Raw genomic sequence first — 25,874 nt, forward strand, 5'->3', positions numbered from 1 at the left:
AAAAAGGAAAACATTCATTTGAAGCTGTTGAATACTGTTTAGCTTTATACAAAGATAAGTGGGAAAGATAACTACTTGCAGAAATAACAAACCATAATAAACTGTACTTCTAGCATCTTGAGTTCAAGTACTGGTCAACTTGATCTAAAGTGTTAGAAGACTGTATTTTTAAAAAATATCAACTCCGTTGATCTGAAACATCTGTGCCCCCTCATCCCCCTACTTCTCCCTACCACCCCAAATCATTATTTAAAATTATTTGGTCTTTCTATTTTGTTAACCGCGTGAGCCCAAGGGTTAGTGTGCCTGAGGTGGAATTATCAGCCCACAGACCTTAGAAGGTTATACGGTTCACCCTTGAGATGATTTATATCCATAAACTTGACAGTTGCGAACTTAACACAAACACTTTTTAAACCCTGGCCAATCACTCTTAGAGCAAGTTAACTTTCCCACAATCTAGAATAAATATGACATTTGCCTGGAGTCCGTCAGCGCAACATTAGAGCACAATGTCACATGGTCAGAAGGTCTCCCCTTGTTATTTTTACATTCGGTTAATATTTCTAAAGAAATTGGAAAAAAAAAGAGGTCTCCTTACATTGAGGAACCCCACCTGTCCAGCCTGCTGACCAGCATCAGGGCAGACAAGTTGGACAAACTCTTTCAGCGTCTCCTGAGGGTGATAGCGGATGGCTGGGTGAGAGAAGTAAGGCCCAGGCTGCTGGATAATGGGCGATGTTGGAAAATGAAGAGTCGACGGTGTTGCGTGAGGGCTTGCTGTAGGAAAAGAAAACGTGAGAGTCATGAAGGGAAAGGTCCGCTGTGCCACAGCATCAAGCCCGCTTCAACCTCCTTTTTCCTTTCTTTCCTGACCCAGCTCACAGCACTGCTTATGGCGCTGAATTTCACACTGGATAGTTCTGACAGATTTTCTTCCTTAAGGCTCTAAGACAAACATGGAGGTTAGATTAGGGTAGGGTTTCAGGCTGTCTTTCCATTTTCAGTGGACATGAGTTATAAAGGCATTAATAATCCTTGGTGAAGCTGAAGATTATTCATTACCTTAAGAGCCTTTTTAATGAAGCAAGCAATAAAAAATGTATTTGGTAGATTAGACCTGATTTAACTGACATTACATATGACAAATTCTAGTTTGCACATATGGATCCTCTTTCATGCTGAGCTAACCCATAGACAATAATTCATTGTTAAAGCTCTTATACCCCTTTCAAGGAAATTTCTAGGGACTAATACAGGATGAAATTTTTTTGAAGTATGTAGTAAATGATCACTTAATGAACCTGTGCCATTTGGATGCCTCACTTTACATGGACAGTTTACATAGACATTTTTTTTCTTTTTTGGCCATTTCAAACTGAAACTCAGAAATGCATAAATGTTAGAGCAGGGGAACCCACAGGCTGAGTAGGCAGTGACTCCTGTTAAACTGTGGGCCCTCTGCCCATAAAAATTGATAAAAGAACTCAGACAACTATTACTCCTTTTTATTTGAGCCCTGCTACATTTTATTTGTACAAGAAGATTACAGTAGATTAAAAAACTTATGTGAGACGCTTGATAATGTTTCTGCGAGAACATCTGCCCTTGAATTGGAAGGGTGATTGATAAAATCTGCTAGAGAAGAAGAGCAGGCATGGGAACGGTTGGAGATACTCAAACCAAGTAATGCCAAGGTAGCAGCTCTCACTTCTCAATGAAGGCCAGAGAAGCAGCTCCCAAATAAAAGCAGGTGAGAATATTTATTTTCCCTTACACTTTGCAGTTTAAGTCTTCAAACTCAAGGAGTCCCTGCAAAGATCAAACAAAGGAATGCTCCAATTTTAGACAGTAAAATTTCTAATACCAAGAGTGACTCATAAAACTGTAGAGGTGACTAAGCAAGAGAGGCTGTGCTTTCTACCACTACTCTAGAAGCATGGCTGAGGACTGTAAAAATGATACATTCCCATTGATCACTGGCCATGGGTTCTTTGTTCCCTACTGGACTATCTTTAGTATTGGGGTACTTTCTGACTAATAATTGAAATGGCTAGGATTTTGAGGTTCAGAACTGCATCTATAGTTTTTAAAGAGTGAAAATGGGGATGTGGAATGGAAGCAATAGTCTATTCCATGTCTTATGGATGATCTGATGGGACCACCTCATTCATGCAACCTGTAATCTATCCAATAAACACTGATGGGCTTCTACTGTGGGTGTGAGATACAATAGTGGGCCAACACAGACAAAATTTTATCTTCAATCATACAATTGAGGGCATCTTGAACACAGCCAATGAAACCAGAATTGTTGTCATCTTCCATCCTTTATACTTGCTCTTCTTTCAATCTTTCACATCTTAGAAAATAGTTTTTCCATCTGTTTAATTATTCACTGTCATATCCTCAGAACACTGTCTGGTACTCAATAAGTATTAGTCAAATGTACAGTGATCAATTGAATGAATACAAGGGTGGTACAGAAATCGAGAACCATACAAATAGACTTAACACTTGCATTTTTTTCCACCTGGCAAAAAGCCAGAACTGGTCAAACTTAGGACTTCATATAATAAATGATAAATTATGGATCTGGGGATCCATAATTGTCTCTGAGTAAAAACCCACAAGATTAAGTTGTTAAATGGCTCTGGTCATCTCTTACTTTTGCACATGGGACTTTAAGAAACCAAACGAGTTTTGTTCATCTAATACGGCATGGCTATCTTTGCTGGTAGCAAGAAAATTTGACCCCGCACCCTGCAGTTGACCAAATAGTTTGCAGTCAGGGATTGGGGGCGGGGGGACATTTCCCAAATATGGCTGGGGATGTACTGAGCATAACAAAATGATACAGTCAACCTTGGCAGCATGTCTAACACAAAGGTGGGAACTGCACTGCCAAAATTCCCCAGGAAGCCGACCTTAGTGATAAAGTGACAGTACTTCAGGTGCTCAGTGGAAAGTGATAAATGGCGTTCGAGGATGCATCGTGGTGGCCCACAGAGAATGCTGCCCAAGGGAAAATATTCACTTGAGTAAAATGTCAGACAGATAAAAGTTAAAGGAAGTGGACAGAGGGAATAACTCAACAGATTTTGGAATCCCTCCTTTGATTGTTGGTAACAAACATCCATCCTAGCATCTCTTTGTTACTGTTAATAGGTGAAAGAACATCATTAGCAACCTGAATTCAGACCTTTGTCAAGTTTATTATATTCTACTAAAACAATTCACTTTTTCCTTGTGGCACCGAGTTTAGCACGAACTTAAGAACATGTGGTGCTCTATGAAACTAAGTCTGCAACTACTGACTTATAAGGACCAATTCTTAATTAATTAGCACCAGGGAATCATTTCGCCTGTAGTTTCAAATCAGGCAGTTGCTGAGTCTGCATTTCAAAGGGTCATCCTTCACAACCCTTACTTTGTTATGCTTTGGACTTTCTGGTGCAGCCATTAGTGAAAGTGGGCATACAAATCATTTGAGGTCCTGAGCTTTCATTTCTTCAGAAGGAAATCAGTTGTGTTACAGACATTACACAGTCCTGTTAAATATCATTAAATACATGCTTTAGGTAGAGCACTAGTATTACTCTTTCACGGGGTAAGACCCATGTCTTTAGGTAGAGCACTAGTATTACTCTTTCACGGGGTAAGACCCATGTTCTTTGGTTCTCTAAAGCTCAGACTTCAGCAACATGTAGATTTGCATTTTCTTCTTTCCTGTTTCTTGTCTTCTCTCTTTGACCTTGAGTTAGACATTTTTGGTGTGCCCAAGCTTTTGTCTGAGTAGTTTCAAATCATTTTACAAAGTGTTGTTGGGGTTAAATCAGTCCATCGCTCAATCAGTAAAATTCATTAAATATACACTGAGATCTTCAGATCAGGGGTCCCACAGAAGAGAAACTACCATTTGGGAATTCCACCATTCTGAATCTGGCATGGTACTAATGCAATGCACAAAGAATGGTCTCAGTCCAAACTTTTGACAGAGAAAAACATCTCTTACGGATATGTGTGTGTGTGTGTGTGTGTGTGTGTGTGTGTAGTTGACACAATAAAAAATTATAGCACATTATGTAAATGCATATCTAGATCCTTTAAAATGTGCATTATTTACTTGAGAGTCAATAAAGGCTTTTCTCAAGTGGTTACAGTTTATTACAGTGTATCCATCTGTATCCATGTTGATGTTAATACAATTTTGTGTATTAAAAGGCACTACAAAATTGGCTGCTTCTGGGGTCTAATACTCTTAGTACCCTAGGCCAGGAGCAGCAAAGAGTGTCAGAAACACTCTGCTCTGGATGGTTCTCACTACCAGCTTAAATTTTAACCAGGGGCCAGACTTATTTAAAACAACTGCTGGGCTTTTCACAAACAATACAAATAAGAAGGAAGGAAATTTGATCAGGTTTCTTTGGCTAGAACGCACTGCCTACACATTCTGAACAAAGTAGCCACAATTCAAGAAACAGGGAGCCAGAATTTCCCAAAGGGTGTAGAGCTCAGTTATTTATTACAAAATGATCATATTACTGGATACTTAAAAAGAAGAAAGCAGGTCAGACAGGTTGGTTTACTTGTTTTTACTCTGTCCCTGCCTGGACTCTGCTTCTTTTAAAAAGATTCTCTTGGTTTTAGTTTGAAAGAGAAAAAGCTAAAAATTCAACACTATATATATACACACACACACACACACACATATATGTATATATGTTAATATATATTGTAAATATGTATTGTATGTAATATATATTTTAAATATAAATATGTATTTATATTTTTATAAATATTTATATTTTATTTATATATTTATATATATATTTAACTTAAATGTATAAACTTAAATGCTTTCTCTTTTAAAGCAGAATGAGGACTGGGGAAGGAGAAGGTCAAGGTAATGACTGTATTACTGTGTAGGTTGGGAGTCTTATTTGATCCAAGGGACTCTTAGTCTGAGTCCTCCATAGGGAAGAGGCCTTACTAACATATATTCTAGCTCAAAAGGATGCTATCAAGGAGGCATAGCTAGATAGGTTTGGAAACTCGTTTCATTCTTTTATAAAGCTTGAGAAAGAAAAGAGAGAGGAAAGTAATCCTTCCTCACCATTTTTAGCAATTTTCCCCAAACTCAACCTCCAAGAATTCTAAGAACCTTCCCACATTTTTCCTCAAACCAAAATTTATGGGTTGAAATAGGTTCTTGTATTTAACCTGACATTGCCTTAATTGCTTTATTCCTCGTTCACAAACCATCACAGATTCTCACAGATCGGATAGAGACTTGGATTCTTTTCACCTTAGCGTTTCCTTTCTGGCAATCCTAGAGTCTCTTGTCTGGGAGGCTCCAAAGAAAAGCTGTCAAGAGAGCAGCGCAAACAATACGACCTAATCCCCTTTCAGGGGCAGCATGCTCTTAACACAGGAAAACACACAGCCTTCTTCTCTCACAGGAGGAATGATCACTCCCAAGCCATGGCATTTATAAGACTTCATAGTCTTACTATTAATCAACACAAAGTCAGGGGCAACAGGTGAGAGTCCAAACCATTCCCGTGTTAGTACGGTTAGCAGAAAAACCCCACTCCTCTCTTTAGCAATATGATGGTACTTTAGACCAAAATAACCATTGCCGTAGAGCCACGGGTGGCATTAAGAACTCCTGACTACTCATATTTAGAAGTGAAGATTTTAATAAGGTAGATCGCTAAAAGGAGAAGAAAGTGGGAGAAAAAAAAAAGCCTTCCATAAAGGCAAATAGAATTCGAATTATTTGGGTTGTCAACTACTATGTACTTGGTTTCTTCGGAAATTCAAAACCACAGTATATGATGCCACTGTAGCTTACCTAAAGCTGAGAAATCTATCTTAATGGTCTATAGCTATAATTTATAAATCATGCATGAGTCAGACTGGCCACTTATGAAAGCCCAGGAGTTTGGAAGTATGGGATTTTTTTTTTAAGATTTTATTTATTTATTCATGAGAGAGAGAGAGAGAGAGGCAGGCAGGGACACAGAGACACAGGCAGAGCTCCATGCAAGGAGCCTGATGTGGGACTCAATCCCGGGTCTCCAGGTTCATGCCCTAGGCTAAAGGCAGATGCTTAACCGCTGAGCCACCCAGGTGTCCCTGGGATTTACTTTAATAGAGACACAAGGAAAGGGGACTTGGCAATGGTTTTTAAGCCTTTAGGAGGTACAGCCTTGTCTGAATAACAAACCTCTGACTTGAGGCAACCCAAGGCTTTCAAAACCTAGAGTACCTATCTTTAACATTGCTCAGATGCATGTGAAAGACCCAGATGTCACAGGAGAGAAACAAATGACATTGCATGATAGCTGGTCAAGCACTTGATATTTTTATATTCCTGCTACCAAAGTAACTTTATGCTATGCTGCACTTCCAAGACGGTTGGTATTTTCTATTCCATTTGAATAAAGGGGATCCTCGGGTTGGAAATCAAATTCCAAGGTCTCCTGGAAAAACAGACAGAAAGGGGGAGGGGAGGAGGGCAAGGTCTTTTAACATTTTTATTTAGATCAATATTAGCCACTGAAGGACCCTTCTTGCCCTGAGGCTCTGGCTTATAATCTAGACCAGGGGTTGGCAAACGTTTTCTGTAAAGGCCAGAGAGCAGAGAGTTTAGACTTTGCAGGCTGCACGGTCTCTGCCTGCAATTATTCTACTCTGCTGCTATGGTGCAGAAGCAGCCATAGATATCACACAAACAAATGAGTGTGGCCATGTTCCAATAGAATTTTATTTTCAAAAACAGGCAGAGGACTGGATTTGACTTGTGGGCCATAGTGTGCTGGCCCCATATAACTCCTGTTCACTTTCCAAACACCTGCCATGCTGTGCTCATGAGTTGAGCACCTGATGATCACTGCTCCTTCCAGCTCTTCCCTACTAAACCCTGTCTTTCTGCTGGTCCATCTTTCTGCTGAAGCCTCACTGTATTGAAGCTTTCAAAGCAATCTGCTTTCCTTCTATATTTCTACTAACTCCATTGTCGCTTTTTTTTTCTTTGATTACCTTTTGACTACCTCTTGACTACCTTCACCCACTCCTCCTCCACTCCCCCATTATAGCTCTTTGATTGTCTGTCTTCACCATTATTTAACCTGCTTTGGTCTGTGCTGGTTTCCCATACTTGTGTGTGTATAATTTCAAGTTAAACATATGAATCCAAAAAAGGTATAATATGAGGACTGTGGGCTTTAGAGTCAAATAGGTGTAGATTTAATTCTAGATCTTTCACTTATCAGCTATGCTTTAAGTTTCTAAGCTTCTCTATGACTCGGTTTTGCCTTCTGTATGGTGGGGTGAATAACACCTCATAGATTTGTTGTTAAGATCCAATGAGACAAAGACAAAAACACATGGTGTAGTTCGTGACCATGAGGGTAGGTGATCAATAAATAGCTTCTTTTATTGGAAATACTGTCATAAGTAAGGATGGGGATGAGGATGGGGGGTGAATAAATTAAAAATTGTTCCTATTTGCTAAGATTTATTTGGATTACAGAATATACAAGGGGAAAGGAATAGTAAGTACGAGTTAAGAGGGACCTGCTGCTTATCTGTCTCTTGGACAAATGAATAAATAATCTGTCTCTTGGACAAATGAATACATAAATAAATACATAATGATGAGACAGTAGGTACTATCAAGTATGGACATGACATGAGGGTCTTGAAAAAAAAATCCCTTAACAACAAAATGCAAAACAAAGCAACAGTAGCAACAATTTTGATCTAACGCTCATAGCTATCATAGATACAATAACCTATAAAGACTTTTTAACCAAATATACTTTGAACCTGTACCTTTGCTTAAATCTCAAACTCTGACAATCTAGAAACTTAGAATTAGGGAGCTGTCTCCCTCGAGGCTCTACTTTTCACTTAGATCTACAGTCCTTGAGTGTCCATACTGACCTCCCCCTTTACCATGTAGACCCCTGCTTACCCAGGCATACTTCCAACCTAATCAGGATCTGAACATGTCTTCCTCCTGCTCCCACACTGTGCCCTCCCGCTCCCCAGTCCAGGCCCCAGCAAACCCAGATACAATGCAAATTTCTATTACCCTTTGAAAGGCCCACCATGTCAGTTTTTGGGAGTTGCTTATCAGAGATCTGATACATGTTAAATACTACAAAAAAAAAAAAAGTTTTAAAAGAAGATCTGGAGTTTTTTTTTTTTTTTTTTAAGATTTTATTCATTTATTCATGAGAGACACAAAGAGAGAGGCAGAGACACAGGCAGATGGAGAAGCAGGCTCCCCACAAGGAGCCCGATGTGGGACTCGATCCAGCATCCTGGGATCATGCCCTGGGCCAAAGGCAGATGCTCAATGGTTGAGCCACCCAGGCATCCCAGGAGTGCTTTTAAAGAAAACTTTATAATAATTATTTTTTTTGAAAATTTACTAACTAGATGAAGGAACTTATAGTTTTGTTTCTGCCACTACTTGGCTTTATTAATATGGGTGACTTCTTTCTCTTCTAGTTCTCTCTTCTGCAAAATGTAGTTTGTACTCAATCGCTGATGCTTACGTAGCTTTGCATTCCAATGGAAGTCTGTCTCTGGGATTACAGTTACAAATACTCAGTACAACTGATCCATAGTAGTAACATTGAAATCTAAAATATCTTAAACTAGGGAACATGTGCCCCCTTATTTTTAAATATTTTTAAAAGATTTTATTTATTTATTCATGAGAGACACACACAGAGACGGAGAGACATAGGCAGAGGGAGAAGCAGGCTCCCCTCAGGGAGCCTGATACAGGACTAGATCCCAGGACCCTGGGATCATGATCTGAGCCAAAGACAGACGCTCAACCACTGAGCCACCCAGGTGTCCCAGCACGTGCCCTTTAAAAGAAATTATTTTTCTAGTGTTTCTGAGGTACTAAGTTATAGAGTATTTTTGAACACAATCTCCAAGACATCCTGGCTTTGTAAAGGCTGTAATTTTTTTGAGTTTTAAAATCCCTGAGTGTACTTGTTCAAGCTCTGTGAGATAGAGTGCCAGCCTTGGGATCTTGACGGGACCTCCTCTCTGAATATGCTATATTTGCACACTACTTGCCTAGGCTGCCATGATGGCTAGTGTGAAATATGTTCAAATGCCACATAACAGCTATGATTATTGGAAATATGAAGAGGGACTGTTTAAGCAAAGTTGACAAGAATTCCATTCTATGACGAGAACTGGAGCGTCTATGTTATCTGCAACCAATGCTATGAAATAAGAGATCAATAATAAGAAACATGAAAAACACTTGAGAAAAAAACAACCCCACAGATTGGGTGATCACAGAGGTTAATGGAACGAGGCAGGGAGTCCTCTAACAAATTGCAGTCCTGCAAAAGAGAATTTCCGAAGTAAAGTCCATGGAGGTGCTCCAGCCCCTTAGAGGACTACTGGTGGTTGTGCAAGTATTTGCCAATGTGAAAAAAAAAAAAGGGCAAAAAACAAGCAAATAAACAACAGCAAAACCCATGACAAAAATAAAAGCGTGGGCTGATTTGCAGCATTTCCTCCACCGAATTGTCGGGTTTACATTGTGGTTTAAGCCCCTATTTCTGAGAGATAGGATTACTAAAGCGGAGGTTACTTTCAAAGCGTCCTCCTGAATTCCAAGTATCTTCCTGAATATACCCTATAGGATTGAAGGATTTATTCTTCCTGTAGTAGATTTGACACAAGGGGAGGAAGGAGGAGAAGAATCAGCCCAGTGTCTGAAGTTAGGGGTTCAAGATTTTATCCCAGGTTGGGTATTCCATTAGCTCTGTGTGTCAGCCTCCTCACTTCCTCTACTGTGAATGGAAATCATATGTCGTGTTTGGGTTGTAGAGCTCGACTATTCTGCATCTGAAATCATCACTCCCTGTCCTATTAGGAATAGTCACTCAACATTTCTGAGCTCACATTTTCTTATCCAGAAATTGGATAAAATAGCACAGGAAAAAAAGTATTTTTCTCAGGATTAGAATTAATTCTAGTACCTAGCAAGGCTCACTCATTTAAAAAAGGTATGTGTTGAGAATCAACTATGTGCTAGGCAGTACATTAGACTGTGGGTTATTTGTTATTCTTAGAATTGTTTTTTTTTTAGAATAGATTAAGATACATGAAAAATAATCAGGATCATATAATGCAATGTGGCAATAATGATATCAAGAGTTGGACTGCTTTCATGGACCTGGAGGCCCATAGCATGGGTTAATCACCACTCTCTAGATCCTGCATTTAACCTGTGTCCTGCAAATCCTAACTGCAGGAATAAGTCACTTCAGCTAGGTAAAAAGGGCTCAGCTTTCTCTGTCTTGCCATTCCCTCTGGAAACAGAGCTCTCAGGTTTTTGAGGGTTACCTACCCTTCCCTCAGCCCCAAGCTATGTGGTCAAGAGTGGCCTTAACCCTACCTCCTGGCTCTGTGGGTATGCATGCCACCCAGGCCACACCAATGAGAAACCCCTTTACCTTTAAACATAAGAATTATGCCAAAAGTGACCCAAGCAAATGACCCAAATCAGGAGAATCAGAGTCATAAGCATCCAGGAGCAGAACCTTTCCCAGATCTGTAAAAAAGCTATTCTCTTTCTCCGTTGGGATTGTTACATAGGTGGAAATTAAGCCTGGAGCTGCTCACATCATTAATGCCACTTTCTGAGGAGATTCAGCCTAAGAATGAAGTTCACACAGAAGATAGTAGAGCTGAAGGAAAGAAGAAGACATACAGATTTCTGAAGGTCTCACCTGAGCATCTGGATCCAGCTCTACCTGAAGCCATAAACCTCTACATTTTTTAGTTACAAGCACCAATCCATGATTTCCTTTTGGAGGAGTAGAAGGATGGTTAAGGCATTTGGTTGGGTTCTTTCACTCCTAAGAATATTTCACTTGAAAGAGTCTATATTAGCATATCTTCAAAGCATTCATTACTGGGTATGTAGGAATTTCACAACTTTTATTACGGTGTTCAGGAACTCAGGGATTTGGGAAGATCTGGAGATATCCCTCAGGGATGCCAAGGTTTTCTAAATTCATATCCTGTGCCAATAGAAGGGACCCACACAAGTAAATCCAAACTCCCAGAAATACTTTAAATACCTGTGCTGGATTATCCCTTTCTTGAGTTCGCCTCCAATTAATCTCATCATAGTGATAATACTTTGTTTCATATCTACCTATTTGGCTAAACCACAGGGGCAGGACTTGTCTGGTTTGTTCATTAGGGTCTAGCACAGTGCTTGGCAGATGGTAAACGCTCAATAATTACTTGCTGAATTGATTCCTAGAAACAACACAGACTCTTGTTAACAAAAGAGGTGCTTATCTGAACTTTAGTGAAGACATAGCAAAGAGAAGTCTCTGCAATGGCTAAATGGGAGGGAGCTATTAGCTTGCCCCACTGAGAGTTCCCTGTTCCCCCGACCAGACAAGAGCAGTGGGATGGGGTAACCCACTGGCTCACTTCCCTGAGACCACATCTCCTCCTCTGGGCCTCTGTGGCTCTACCCAGAGAGGAGAAACATGCACTCCTTCTAGACCCGCGGCAGCAGGTAGAAAGAGCAGATTGGGGATGAGGATTGAGGGATGGAGGAAGTGAGAACCCTCTTGACAGAACCGCATTCAAAGAAAGCGAACACAGGTATGAGGATAAAAGGAGTCACAGAGTATTTAGTAACCATACTTACGACAGTACCCAGCCCTTTCAATATGTCACTTCACTTCCTCTTCTTCCTCACGCTTTAATGTTTTGTACAGGTGGGGGAAAAAGGCAAGGTAGAAGATAAGTGACTCTCACAAGCACACGTGGGTCCTGAGTGACCATCCAGGACCCCACTGGCTGACCCTACAGCCCATGCACTTTTCATTGTCCTCTGCTGCTCCCATCTGAATTCTTTTTCAGAGGTCAGATGGTTTATTTCCCTTCAGAAGTTTGTGTTCACAGGTCCCTTATTATTGTATCGGAACCTGGCAACTCTGATGTTGCTCATGTGTGTTTTGCACATCCGAGAAAGGAAGTGTTTGATGGGGGGAAGGAGGAGAAGCAGTCCCCATTTCAAATGAAGCAATGGCACATGACAAATGTAAATTTACTGTGAATATATACATTTTAGAAAACATCTTCTACGTGTGATTAAGTACACTAATTTCAAGAATACAAAGCATGCAGCATGAAATGGGTGACTCTCTGTAATACTGCAACCACATTAATAGGGCTGTATATTCCCATTTCAAATATCAGTACTCACCCCCCTCTGCCTACATGGATGATAAGCTGATACTACATAAACATTGTTAAAGCCACAGTTCCATGCTACAGTAATTCACTTAACTTTAACATGATTTATGGTTCTGTCAATAGGGGAGGTTGAAAACCCTGCACTGAAGCTTCAATGTGAGCTTCATATTTAAAACAGCAATTGTGTGTGTGTGTATATATGTGACAGAAGAAAACATTCCACATAAAAACGAGATACAAGTCCAATATTGACTTTTTTTATTCCATTCCAAAAAAAGGAAAATAAAGAATGAGTCCAAACATGGAATCCACATTATATTAAGCTAGACCAAGAAGAAAGAACCGCTAGGGATTTATCTGATGATGTGATTTATAGTACAAGCAATACCAGGAAGGCTCATCAATGAGGAGTTTAAAGAAACCTTGCTTAGGACCTTGCCTTCACCATGTGTGCCTATGTGGGTCTATAGTGGGGGTGTGGGGGAAGGAAGAGAGGAAGAGAGGGAAGGAGAGACAGATGGAGAGAAAGGGGCAAGGAATAACAAGGGAGAGCAGCTTCTTTTGTCCAGATGAGTTTAAATTTAGGCCCACGTGGTTAATCACCCTATTTTTCTCTCTGGTGCTCACCCTGGGGGCATTTTGCCTCTTTAAGAGATTAAGGAGCCAATTGGTCTTACTGCTCTAACCTGTCCTCCTTGGGACCACATATTAGCACGATTCCCCCAACAGAAGAGCTCTCTTTAGAAGTTTGCTGTGGGGATGACAAATTAACCCAGCAGGGTGTCCCACACATCTATCTCAGTACAAATTATTAGTGTAATAGAGCTTTTAGTTATGCATTTATCTAGTAATTATTGAACGGTTACACAAAACCAAGCTGAGCAGCCATGGCCTTTTATGAGGTTCGCTCGGTGGGTGGCCTTACAGTTAATTTAGGATAGTTTTCCACTAAGCAGTTCACTTGCAGACAAATTAGCTAAACAGCCTTCTCCTTTAAATATTTTCCATGTCATAGTGAAACTCTTTACAATACAATAAAGGTACAGTTTTAATTACACGCTTCCTGACTTTTGTTTAGTTGTAGTTTTAAAACATTTGCTGGCACTGTTTTTTCCTTTGGCTGGGCAGTAATAGCTGGTGGTAAGTATCTGGCTAATGAATTTAATAATTTCCTGAACTGAGGCTTAAAGGGCCTTTGCTAAAAAGCTGCCTTTCCTCTTCACCATCCAGATCCTTCAAATCCCATCGACAGGGTTTCCCACTGGGTTGGACACTGGCACTTGAGCTAACCTTGACCAATGTTCACAGGCCCTCTTAACTTGTCTTTTAATGCTCCTCAAAGTGGTACTTGTTAGGTCTGTGATGCCTCCATCTGAAAATCGATTCTGGCAATTCTTATTGTAGAATGACAACGTAATGTTTTCTCAAATGACATACTCCAATAATAAATAAACACCTTGTGTCTGTTGGCAGATTATTTCAGCACCTTGTTAGCAACAGGTATTTAATTGCTTCTCATTTTCCTGAGATGATTCAATTGCACTAAACCAGGAGAGACAAATTAGATTCAGCTCCTTTGAAAGGCATGGGGAGGTTCTACAACTAAGTTAAAAGCTTTCCTAAGAGGCAAAGAAGTTTGCACATATGATGCAAGAAAGCTGAACACTCCTATCACTGAGTTAGAGGGGGGGCCTGTGCCAAGGGAGAGGTGCCATGGTTATGGTGGCGATAAATGGAGTATTTCTTCTGGTGAGCCCTTAATTTCAACAACAAAAATTTTGTAATAAAGGGGATCAAATCACCTTGAGCTCAGTATTTCTCTTACTGCCGGTCAAGGTAGAAGCTCTTCATTAAGACAAAATGAATATGTACTGAGGACTTATTCACCATGCAGTGCAGCTCCCTAAATGCTACCAAATACATGCACTTGAATATTACATTATCATTACACATGGGGGATGGAAATAACTCCCTGTTATTCCCAAACCTTCAGTGTGTCTTCAATCAAATCCATGTAGTCATTCGTTCATTCAACAAATATTTGTTGAGTGCTTTCCTTATACCAGGTACAAGGTGGAGGGACACAGGCAGGAGGAATAAAGCCATGGTTCCTGCTCTATCACTAGACGACAACTGCTGCCTTCATATTTTACCTCTCTTTCTTTCCTCCTCTATTATTTTCTATGAATCTGCACTCCTCCAATCTTTCCTGGTGACCTCCACTTCCTGGAAGGTGATCTTAATTCTCATAATTCTCTGCAGTATGTTTTTCTTGGCCAAACCGGGAGATACTGTTAACTGCAGACCCTTAGATGTTTCATCACTAAGAGCAGGATCCCCGCCTGAATCATGAGGATCATGGACTTAGAGAGGTTTATAGAGCTTATAAACTTCTGACTACCTCTCCAAACAGAAACTGGCATGACTCTTTGAAAGCTGCACAATAAATCTTTGGTTTATATGGCTATTGTTTTAGCGTATCTTATGTATATTTTCAGTACCAGGGCGATTTTACTTCTCAATTCCCATCATGTATGTTTTTGGACTCAGAAACAAGTGGGTGGTTGAGGTTCATGCTCACATTGTGCATGTCTTTAATTCCTCAGTTTTTTTTTTTTAATCCAAAAGAACGACTTGTTGATGTTGCTTTGTTTTGCACACTTACAGTTAAAAGGCACTCTGCAGGAGAATAGGGGTTAAGTCTTATGCTTGCCTGGATTCTCCCATTGCCAAATGTCACAGCAGTTCTCTATTAGGATGCTCTTGTCCCCAACAACACCCTGTGGTTCCCCTATCACAGTAATACACCTGCTGGCTTCCTTGTCCTGTTACCCACCACGAGGTAAGCACTCTGAGGCCAGGGCCCAGGCTTCTCTTGTTCACCTTATTCGACAACTAGTAGAGCACCTTGTACATGCTGTTGTGGTTGATAAATATTTGTGGAAAAAATTAATGGGTCCCCAGACAGGGGAGTGTGCGAATCAATTTCAATGCTGAAAAAAGTCACACTGACCCCCAAAATTGTGTTTTGAAGTGACTTGCAACTAGCGGGAACCCTGCATTACTGGTAGCAAGGATTCAAGAGCTAATAAAAAAAGGTCAAGTGATTTGTTTATGGCTGTTATTAAAAAACTCAGTATGATAACATGGGCTATGTCATGCTTATCAAAAGATCTAAATGACTATGTTATGTCTTAGGCTAATAAAAAATGTGAAAACAAATTAATTGTTTATATAAATGAAGTTTACTTCTCCCAGTGGGGAGAAAAAGGTAGAACCTACTGATGCGGTGGAAAAGCCACTGAATTAGAGACTTGATTTCTGTTCTTGGCCCAGACCTCTCCATCTGCAAGAGTAATGTGGAATACATTACTAACTGCTAACCAGCATATTTCTCCCCTGCTCACCCCACTTATGAAGCCCTGATTTTATACAGAGTGGCAATGCATTCAGCTAAAAAAAAAAAAAAAAAAAAAAAAAAGACTTCCTAGCTTCTCTTGCAGCTAGAGGTGAGCATGCAACACAGTTCCGGCCACACAGCATAACATTCTACAAAAGGTGGCAGAATGAGCTGGCCTTTCTTTCTGCTTGTGATGCAGATGTAGGGCAGTTGTGCAGCAGCCACATAGTGACCATGAGGTCACAGCATGAGGATGAATACAACCCGTGAAATCAAGGCTAAGAGATAAAAATCTCAGTCCTTGGGCTCTAACAGTCCTGAATCACATACTTCTTTTCACAAGAAAAATATGACCTGTTTAGTCAGATTTTTCTGGTACTTGCAGTCAAACACATTTTTAGCTGATATAGGAAACGGATTAGACCAGATTTTCAGAGCACTATTCTCACATTCTGTGGTTCTAGAGGAAGCTCAGTAAGTGCTTACTTGCTAAATATTTTCAACCTCTGCCTTGCAATGTGTGTAGTGTAGGCGCCTCCCCATTTCTAAATCTCTAAAGCAGAGTTGCTTTACTTAGTAGAAAGCATTAAATGAAATGAAATGCTTAAATTAAGTATCATTCATTATCTTGTTTTTTAAAATAGCAAAGATTTTAGGCAGACACCTATGTTTCAAGAAGATGAATTTTCCAGACACTCTAAAATATCACCGATTGCTCCAAATAATTTCAATAAAAGGAGCTAGATCCTTTAAATCATCAAACTTATAACTCCTAAAAAAGCAAAGGGAAGAACAAAGATTTTTTTCAATTATCATGAATAAAACAAACTGTTGTGATTAAATACTATTATGGTTGAACTTTTAAGTGCTGATAAAAGAAAGCCTTTGAAAGCCCAATCTTTCAGCTGAAAAGTGCATAGTAATTACAATAATGTATAATGACATACAAATGCTTTTATGGAAACTTAATGTCTTCTCCGCTCCTTAAGCTATTCCAAAATGCTTCAACTCCTTTACCTAATTGTACCTACACAGGTGGCCAAGGATTGTCCCCATGATACAGATGACTAAACTGAGACCACAGGGTTAAGTGATTTATCAAAGCCACAAAGAAAACCAGTACCAGAGAGGGGACTTATTTTAAGAAACCATGTATCTACCTTCATGATGTACATAGAGAAGTGATTTGAATAGCAGAAACTAAGAAAAAACATGACTTTTATATCAAAGTTTTACTCATATAATCTTACAAAAATTTTCTTTGGATGGAAGGCTGTCATTCTTCCCCATCTTGGATGTTTCTTAAAAAGAGGTCCTGCATAAACTATTATACATTTATCACTCTAAGTTCTTCTGAAGCAATATGATCTTGTCAATGTCAGGGAGGGGATGAATGCTCCTTGTGTACATTTATGTGCAATTTGAGTAGTTTTTATTTATCCATCAATATTTGGGCAGAAAATCCATTGCATGAGATACAATAAAGGTAACAAAAAGTGTAAGTTATAGATCCTCCTTTCCAAAGGTTTCATTCTAGGAGAGCGACAAAACCTGTACATTAACTAGCAAAGCACACTCCTTTAAGGAGTGTGAGGTGATGGCAGCCTGTGTGGAGCTACGGAGTCTTCATGTAGGAAATCATTCTTGAGCTGGTCTTGGGATGGACAAAATGTTGATAGGTGAAAGTAGTAGGGACAGCATGAAATTTTCAAAGCCTGGGTGAAAATGGGTGATTTACTTGTTTGCATGATTTGAGTATGTACTCTATTTTCATGCACTGTGCAAACAATTGCAAATACAGGATTTCATTTGCTCCTCAGATGATATGATTCTCTTGAGGTAGAGATTATGATCTTCAATTTATAGACAAGGACCTATGACTCAGAGAAGTAAAGCAATGTACCAGGTTCACACAGCTGATAAAAGTGGTGGAGACAGGATTCAAATGCTGGTTCATTTGACCCCTAAGCATCCATGCTCACCCACTATGCAATGCTGCCTCCCTTTAAGACGCTATTTTTTTTTTTTTTTTGCATTTGCTCTGCAATTTCAAAGAGAGGTTTCCTTTGTAACAAGTGTCCACCAAATTTCCAAATTTGGAAAATAAATTAAAATAACAGGGCCATTGTTTTTTTTAGCTAGCTGACCTTGTTTTGGTTGTAGCTCTGTTAAAATATCACCCCTGGTCTGGGCATTGAGATATATTACACAGTTATTGCTTACAAACTGGTGTTTGTCTAATCAAGATATTCCAATGGGAAATTTTAAGAAATTTCTGAAGAAGGCAGCAGAAGCCCTGCAATCTGGGTACTATGCAGGAGTGGATATGCCATGTGATTCTAAGCAAGGGTGTAATAGACAGCTTCACCTGTCCCTGTACCCCAGGACTCTGATAAAAGACACACCTGTCTCTTCTTCTAGGCCCTTTGAACTTCAACTGTCTGTCTGGATTCTCTCATGATTTGGGTTATGGCAACTCTTTACAATAAAAGGAATAGCAAGGCTAAAGTCTCCTTGATGTACACATCACATGTACTCCACACCGACTCATTCAGTCAGACTGTCTCTCCTTCCCTTTGGCCCCATATTCCTAAAACATCGACTCCTAATCCTGTGATCTCATCCCAAACATTAGCTTATCATCTGGTTCAGAGAAGAATAAAGGGCATCATGGTGCCTACAGCAAATATTTTTTAGACAGAGAGAGGCTCAATTCTAACCTTTGTAAGTATCTTAGCCCTAAAATGTCTCAGGTTAGCCATCTCTGCTCTGTGATTCTTTTTTTTTTTTTTTATGATAGTCACACACAGAGAGAGAGAGAGAGAGAGAGAGGCAGAGACATAGGCAGAGGGAGAAGCAGGCTCCATGCACCGGGAGCCCGACGTGGGATTCGATCCCGGGTCTCCAGGATTGCGCCCTGGGCCAAAGGCAGGCGCTAAACCACTGTGCCACCCAGGGATCCCTGCTCTGTGATTCTTGCCACAAAGATGCCAATGAAGAGTTTCATCTAAATTAAATTCCCTTTACCAGACCACTAAGGGGGGGGGGGCAGGGTGCAATAAGAATGGGTACCTGAGTAGATTTTCCAGAAAGGAGAACCGAGGATGCTGGGAACCATCTTGAATTCTGGTGAAAACAAAGAATCTTTGGTATTCCATAATTCTTAAACTAGGCATCTTTCTCTTTTCCTCATAAACATTTTTTCATGGTATGAACAGGAGATCAAAGCTCATTGTTCTGAAGGTTAAGGAGGTCCACTTTGGTTCAACCCAGGGTGGGTCATTTTAGCAAATGTGTTTAAGTACCTAGCATGAAGAAGCTCCCAATCTTGGCACTCCATGGGTAAATTCTAGAATTGTTATAATAATTTGTAGAACTATGGCTTTAAGGCAAGACACATAGAAGGCACCTCATATTTATTGAATAAATGATAATATATGTACATTGCTTTATGCTCCTCAAAGAGTCTTTACAAATACTGTTTTATTGTGTTTCTACATTAAGATCAGGAAGTTGGGAGGAAAAGTTCATTCAACAATAGTACTGTACCATTTTATTGGTGAGGACATTAAAAAATCCACAAGAGAAATGGAAAGGCAAAGAGGCAGCTTACCAGCTATCCTGATTGCCAGCCTACTGTTCTTCCCATTCCTTATTATCTTGTTACACTAAATCTTTCTTCTGCTTGAAATGCCGTCTATTCATGCAAGCAACTTCTTAAGATTTGACTTCAACGCTGTCTAAACTTTGAATTTTCTCTATTTGATAAAAAGTAGTAATAGCACATTCCACATCATCTTCTGAATGCTTATTTTCTTGTATCTCTTCTGCCCTAGACTGTATGCTTTATGTGGCCAGAAACCACTGAATTCCCAGCGACAGGCACTCACTTAGTAACTTGTTTAATGAATGAACAAACCTCCATAGTCCCTGCCGAAATTTCTACTTTTAACATTCATTTAGCATTTAAAATGTTAACCTGACCATAAAAAGATGTGAAATGTCACATGCCTTATTTCTGAGACCAAAAAGTCTTCTGACTAAAAGGACTTTGTATCTTTTATTTTCCACCACAGTTTAGATGCTTAATGAATGCTGACTATGAGGATAATATCATATAATATCATTATATAATTATAATATCATTATATAATATCATTATCTAATAATAATAATACCATAGCCCATTTACAGAGACTCATTCTGGGACTGTATAATCCAATTTGGATGCAAAGTTTTCAAGTTATAAAAAAAAATCTATTTTGCCTTTCTGATTATAACACACACACACACACACACACGCGCGCGTGCATACCACACAAGTGAAATAATAAGGGATCTTGAGAAAATTCTGTCAATGATCACAAGATGTTTAAAGATGGAGCAAGTAGGTTTTCATAATTGTGGATATAGTAATCACTTCACAAAATACTCTGAATACTTATTTTCTTCAGAGTGATTTCTGCACGTGTGCATTGGACAGCCCTCTCAACTGCCCTATTTCCCTGAGATGCTCACGGAGTATTCATAAAGGGATTCAGATTTGTGGGTCTAACATTGAGATTAATGCAAGAAATATCAGTTTCCCCAGGCATATGTCAAAGTAGACACGAGACCATAACTTTTTCTAGGATGTTTTATAATACCAGCTGGTGGATCACAGACCTACCTAAGCGACAATCTGATGGCAGAAAGTAAACGTGGTTACAATTATTCATACTCCTACTGTGGAGTTTCATAAACAAACTAATAAATATTTTCATCTTGCAATAAGAGCAAGTTAAGTGATTTGCTGACATTCTCTTGAGGTTTAAAGCTTGTCTTTAATGTGAAATACAAATCATATTTCTTGTGGACACATTTTAATAATAAACTTAAAAGCACACGAGACAAAAATAATGAAAACACTGCAATGAAAACCAGACTAACTATCTACCACTTCAAAAGGAGTGAGTGAAGACTGCTCGTCAACACCGTGATGCAAACAACCTCAATGCAAAATGCCACATATTGAAATCAGGTTTTAAGGAAAGGGAATCAGCAGGAATGAGAATGAAACACAGCTCTTACTTGAAAACAGGTAACTAACTACAGGAAAATATATTCACCTAACACACACACACACACACACGCACGCATGCACGCACTCCTCTTGTACAATTTGTAGGACAGATTTGATTTTGGTTCAATTCGAATTACCTCGTACCTCTTTGCAGCATCCCCCTGAGAATGACAGGTGTGGTCTTTTTTTTGGCCTGAGATGAGGATCAAGGATTTGACAACAAAGCTGTCCCCACGGATGAGAAACTGGCCTGGGTGCCTTTAGGAGCACTCTGGGAGAGACCTCCCTGTCTCTCCTTTTGCTACGTTGTTTACAAGGACATGATCTAAGCACAAGCAAGGATGCCTGTGGAGCCGCTCACCTCTGGGTCCTGTGATGACAGGTCGGTGGTGCTGTGTGAATGCAGTTCCCAGGGAGGAGGTCTGCGAAGGGGAGGGGCTGCTGAAACCAGACTTCTCCGACTTCTTCAGTGTGGTTGGAGATGGCATTCCTGGCAAGAAGGATGGAGTGATAAGCACACTTTAATTCATGGCACGACAGCTTGTACAACCTAAAAGATAAAACTGAAAGAATTAAAAAAAGAAATCCACCTGTGAGTGCAAAATTTGCTTTGAGTTTCTTTGAATTCGTCACAGGAACAAACAGGGACAACATGGTCCCCTGGTAAGTCCAACTATAATTGATTTCAACTTATTCTACTAAATCACAGTCGACTTTGGCATTATTGATCTTGTCTAATTACAGAGGGCCACTTCCCAGTGTTTCCTACAGGTAGTATATGCCTGTGGCTCCCGGGGCCCTTCAGAAAGGAGGCTCTCAAAGGCACGTGAAGACCTCAGCTGCAATCAGTTCAGCTTGCCAGGTACTTTACTGAAGAGCCAAGGCACTCAGTCCACATTTTAAATAATTTAGCTACCTTAACATTAAAAAAAAAAAAAAAAAAAAAAAAAAACCTTTAACAATGACAACTCAATCTTGCTTATCTTGTGAATTATTTATAATTGAAAAAAGAAAGAAAAGAGTAAAAAAAAAAATCCTTAAATGCCCAAAAATTGAAACTGGTTAAATATGCAAATAACACTGTTAGAGAATAATGACATGGAAAGATAATAATTTACTGACCTGACAAGGAGTAAAGACATGGAGAGCGATTATGAAATAAGATGTTGTGCTATGATGCCACTTAAAAATATATTCCTATGTACAGAGAAAGAACTGGAACAAAATACACATAAACTGTAACGGCAGTTCTCTGTGTGTTAGATTCGGGTGGTATTCATTGCCTCTTTTTGCTTACTTGTTTTTTCTATGATGAACATATATTACATTTATGTTAAGAAAATACAATAAAATTTTGTTTTTAAAAATAGTATTTTTAACATAGTTTTTGAGGTTTGCGTAACATCTAGCATAGAGAATGCTTTGGGAAGAAAATAATGGGAAAATAGTCTCTTGTAATTACTGAGTTTGTAATGTTCTCAGCAACCACGCTGACATACACAACTGGAGGCATCTATCAGTTTGGTAGGGTGCCAATTAAAACAATGAAAACTTGGATATAAAAATAAAGGAAATGACTCCTTGTCTCCACATTACAGGACAAATTTGGGCTCTCTTACATTTGCAGCACAAAACTGGTCTGTATTCATGTCAAAAGAACCAAATCTCCTTTACTTACATAATGTCTACATGTGTTATTCTGTCTATGTGAAAGAATTATTTGGGTGAGCTGGAAAGATACGTAGTGAAAATAACAATGATATTAGCATGTACCTGTTATTGAGAGTTACTAACTCCTATGCACTGTGCCAAGCACTTTATAGGTATAGAAGTGTCCCAAAACTTAGCTTGGACTGTATCTAAAAATGTCCTTGTTATTTATGTTCACAGATTTCCTTAATGAGGTTCTACAACACAAGCTTTGAGCGTGACTACAGATTCTATAAGGATAGTCTGTTTTGCCCCTTCTGTTTTCAGGATATCCAGCGAGTCTAGAACACAGCAAGTGGCCTGAAAAGATATTTAAACTACATGTAACAGTCTCAGCTTTATCTGTGGCTTTACTAACTGATACATGGACATAGTAAAACTTTAGAGTCTGACCTCAAAAAAGAAAAACAAATTGCAAATTAGTAAGCACATTTGCATGGTACCATGTAAGGACATTGAGAAGTGGTTTGAGATTTCACACCAGCTTGACAAATCTAGATCCTAACCATTCCAGATCAATGTCTATGTGATTTGAATTAAAAAGCATGTCATTAAGCGACTTTAGCTATGTGTTTCCTTGCTCTTTGAATCAGTAACCAAAGTCACACCATACCAAAATTCTAACATCATTAGGATAGATTGGGGTTTTGGACCAACATTCATTTGCAAGTAACCTAGCCTAAGGTATAATCACAGAATTACATTAGAGAGGGGATTTCAAATTAAAAAATTAAAGGGAGGAAATAAAGAGTTACCAAAATGTAAACAAATCCCTCAATTCATTCAAACGTCTCCTGTGCAAAGCACATTTTGAGGCTGCCAACCAGTCCACTGATTTAAACTCCGTCAAATGCCTGAATTATGTGTCATGAAACAGAAATAGAGCAGAAAATGAAAATGTCAAAACTTTTAAGATGGCAGAATTTTTTTCAGACAATGGAATCACTGATGAAATGCAGTATCTAAACTAGCCTTATTACAGAAAGCAAATGGTTGGACTCACAGAAAAGGGAGCATTTCTTTGAAAAGTTCATGAGTTCCATCCCATGCCATTCTAAACACTGCAGGAATATTGACATGATTTAAATCCACCATTTACATTTACCCTTTTAAAAGGGGGAATACAGGTAAAAGTCAGGCAGTAACGAGCATGAAGAATGAAGTTGGTAAACAGATTCAAAAACAGCAAAATTCAAACCCTCCTTGAAAGGGTTAATGAGAAAAGAAATACTGTCTGCACACAAGAAGAACAAGCCAAACTATGTATAATCTTCTAAATTTATCACAGTCAAGTAAGATGAACCCTAAGGCTGTCATGAATCTCAAAATTACTTTGGTGTTTTCAATTTTTAAAGACTTGTATTGAGCACATTTCCTTATTATATACTTTAATATTTTCTCCATATGCATAATGTATGTTTTGGTTAATTTGCTTCATATACTTAATTGACAGGATAAAATTTCAAAATGGTAGTAAACTACTTTATGTTAAAAGCGACAGAACATTAATCTTGACTTTTATTTTTGAAATCAAATTTGATTTCTGCCGTTAGATTAAGTATAAGCTTCTTGTTAGAATTTCTTTTACCAATTAGCTACGCACAACTGTTATGCAATGGTTGTCCAGATTAATGACTGATTGGCTTTTTCTTAATACATCAAAACTTTTTATTTCAATGTACTTTTCAGAAGTATCATATTTCTTTAAAAATATTTGCCCTTTTCTAGAACAAACAAAATATTACTTCAAAGTTCTTTTCACTATGTAAAAATAAAGAATTTTATAAAACAAGAAGTTCAGCAGAATGCTGTGTTTCAATGGGACATTTTCTCCTATTGATTGCTATTTAAAAAAACCCCAATGATGGTAAAGAAAATAGATTTCTTTTTTTTTTTTTTTTGAAAGAGAGAGAGCATGTGTTTGGGGGGGGGAACAGAAAGGGATGGGGAGAAAGATAATATTAGCAGGCTTCATGCTGGGGCTGGATCTTACAACCCTAGACCATGACCTGAATTGAAATCAAGAGTCTGACGTTTAATCCACTGAGCCACCCAGGTGCCCCTAGAAGATGGATTTCAAGAAGCATTTTGGTTTGTCACTGGTTTTCTATCAGACTTTCTGAATTTCTCTCCACTTCACCATTTTTCTAAGCTACCTGAGTCGTTTCAAATAGTGTCCAGAGGACAAAGGCAAACATAAAATTCTAGTCATTCAGTGACTCTGATCCCTAAAGGCAGTGGTAAGCGAGAAGCCCAATAGGAAAACTTTGAAAGCACAGGCCAGACAGGCCTAATCTTGTGATTAGGTTATTGTATTGCAAAGGTGAAGAGACTTTTGCAGATGTAATTAAGGTCCCTAATCAGGTGACTCTGAATTAAGTGAAAGGTTATGATCCTGGGTGGGCCTGGCCTAATCAGGCAACCCTTTAAAAGAGGGACTAGAAGTCAGAGAGCTTGTCCTGCTGTCTTTGAAGAAGTAAGCTGCTATGATGTGAAGGCACCTGTGAGAGGGCCAAATGGCAAGGAAATGTGGGGACCTCTAGATGCTAAGTAAGGCCCCTGGGTGACAGCCAGCTTAAGAAAGCTGGACCTTCATCTTAAAGCTATAAAGAATTCAATTCTGTCAATAATCATGAGAGTGTGCAAGAGAACTCAGAGCTCCAGAAAGTAATGCAGCCTGGATGAAATACTGATTGCTGCCTTGTGAGACTCCGAGATGAGGGACCACCTAAGCTGTGCCCAGACTCTTAACCATGGAAACTAGTGATAATGTAATAAGATAATGGGGTAATAAATGTGTTTTGTTTTAAGCTATGTTTGTGGTAATTTGTTATACGGCAATAACAAACTAAGATGTTACTCAACATCTTACTTACATGTTACTAAAATATGAGACTTTCAATCATACTGTCCATGCTAAAAATGTGTGCATTAAAGATGCTTACTGGACGCTAATAACTCTCTAGAATTCCAGAGGTTTCCATCATTTTTAGCAAATTCATGTTCGGTAGTGAGGTTTTCCACTAGCTAAACTCACCCAGAGAAAACAGTATTACTTTGTGCAAAAGAGGCAAGTAAGTGGTTATTTCAATGGCATAAATTTTATTTCCAAATAAATTCAGAAAATTTTTATTTCACTCTGATTAAGAAATATGATAACAAAATCAGATCAAATGATATGAAGAAAACTCAAAAGTAATTATTGGACTCTCCTATAACAAATCAAGGTTTGTTTCTGGTAAGTTTTTCTACAACCTGATATTGCAGAAAGTAAAAAGAAGAAAGGGGGGAAAAACAATTAATTTCAACTCTGTCTGTCTCCTCAACTGTGAGATTTACCAAACACTTTGACCAAGAACTTTACAGGGATAGTTACAAAACAAGTCTTACAGGAATGAGAAGAAAGTACAACGCTGTTCTTTGCTT

At 39.0% G+C, this 25,874-nt stretch overlaps 1 protein-coding gene across 16 annotated transcripts in view; it reads right to left on the reverse strand.

Annotated features, from left to right (window-relative positions):
- NFIA (nuclear factor I A) overlaps positions 1-25,874 on the reverse strand; it is a 373,774-nt gene that overhangs the window by 58,983 nt on the left and 288,917 nt on the right. For 6 of the 16 annotated variants that reach the window (XM_035717012.2, XM_035717008.2, XM_035717017.2 and 3 more), the window contains exons 7-8: positions 21,100-21,228; positions 602-780 (exon numbers count right to left, since the gene is read on the reverse strand). In XM_035717012.2, the coding sequence (XP_035572905.1) occupies positions 602-780; positions 21,100-21,228 (308 nt within the window). Of the gene's footprint in view, positions 1-601; positions 781-18,748; positions 18,803-21,099; positions 21,229-25,874 lie in introns of all 16 variants that reach the window. The other 10 variants (XM_035717007.2, XM_025427856.3, XM_035717018.2 and 7 more) reach the window with 3 other exon arrangements.

This window comes from Canis lupus, chromosome 5, assembly GCF_003254725.2.
Source record: "Canis lupus dingo isolate Sandy chromosome 5, ASM325472v2, whole genome shotgun sequence".
Classification (NCBI taxonomy): domain Eukaryota; kingdom Metazoa; phylum Chordata; class Mammalia; order Carnivora; family Canidae; genus Canis; species Canis lupus.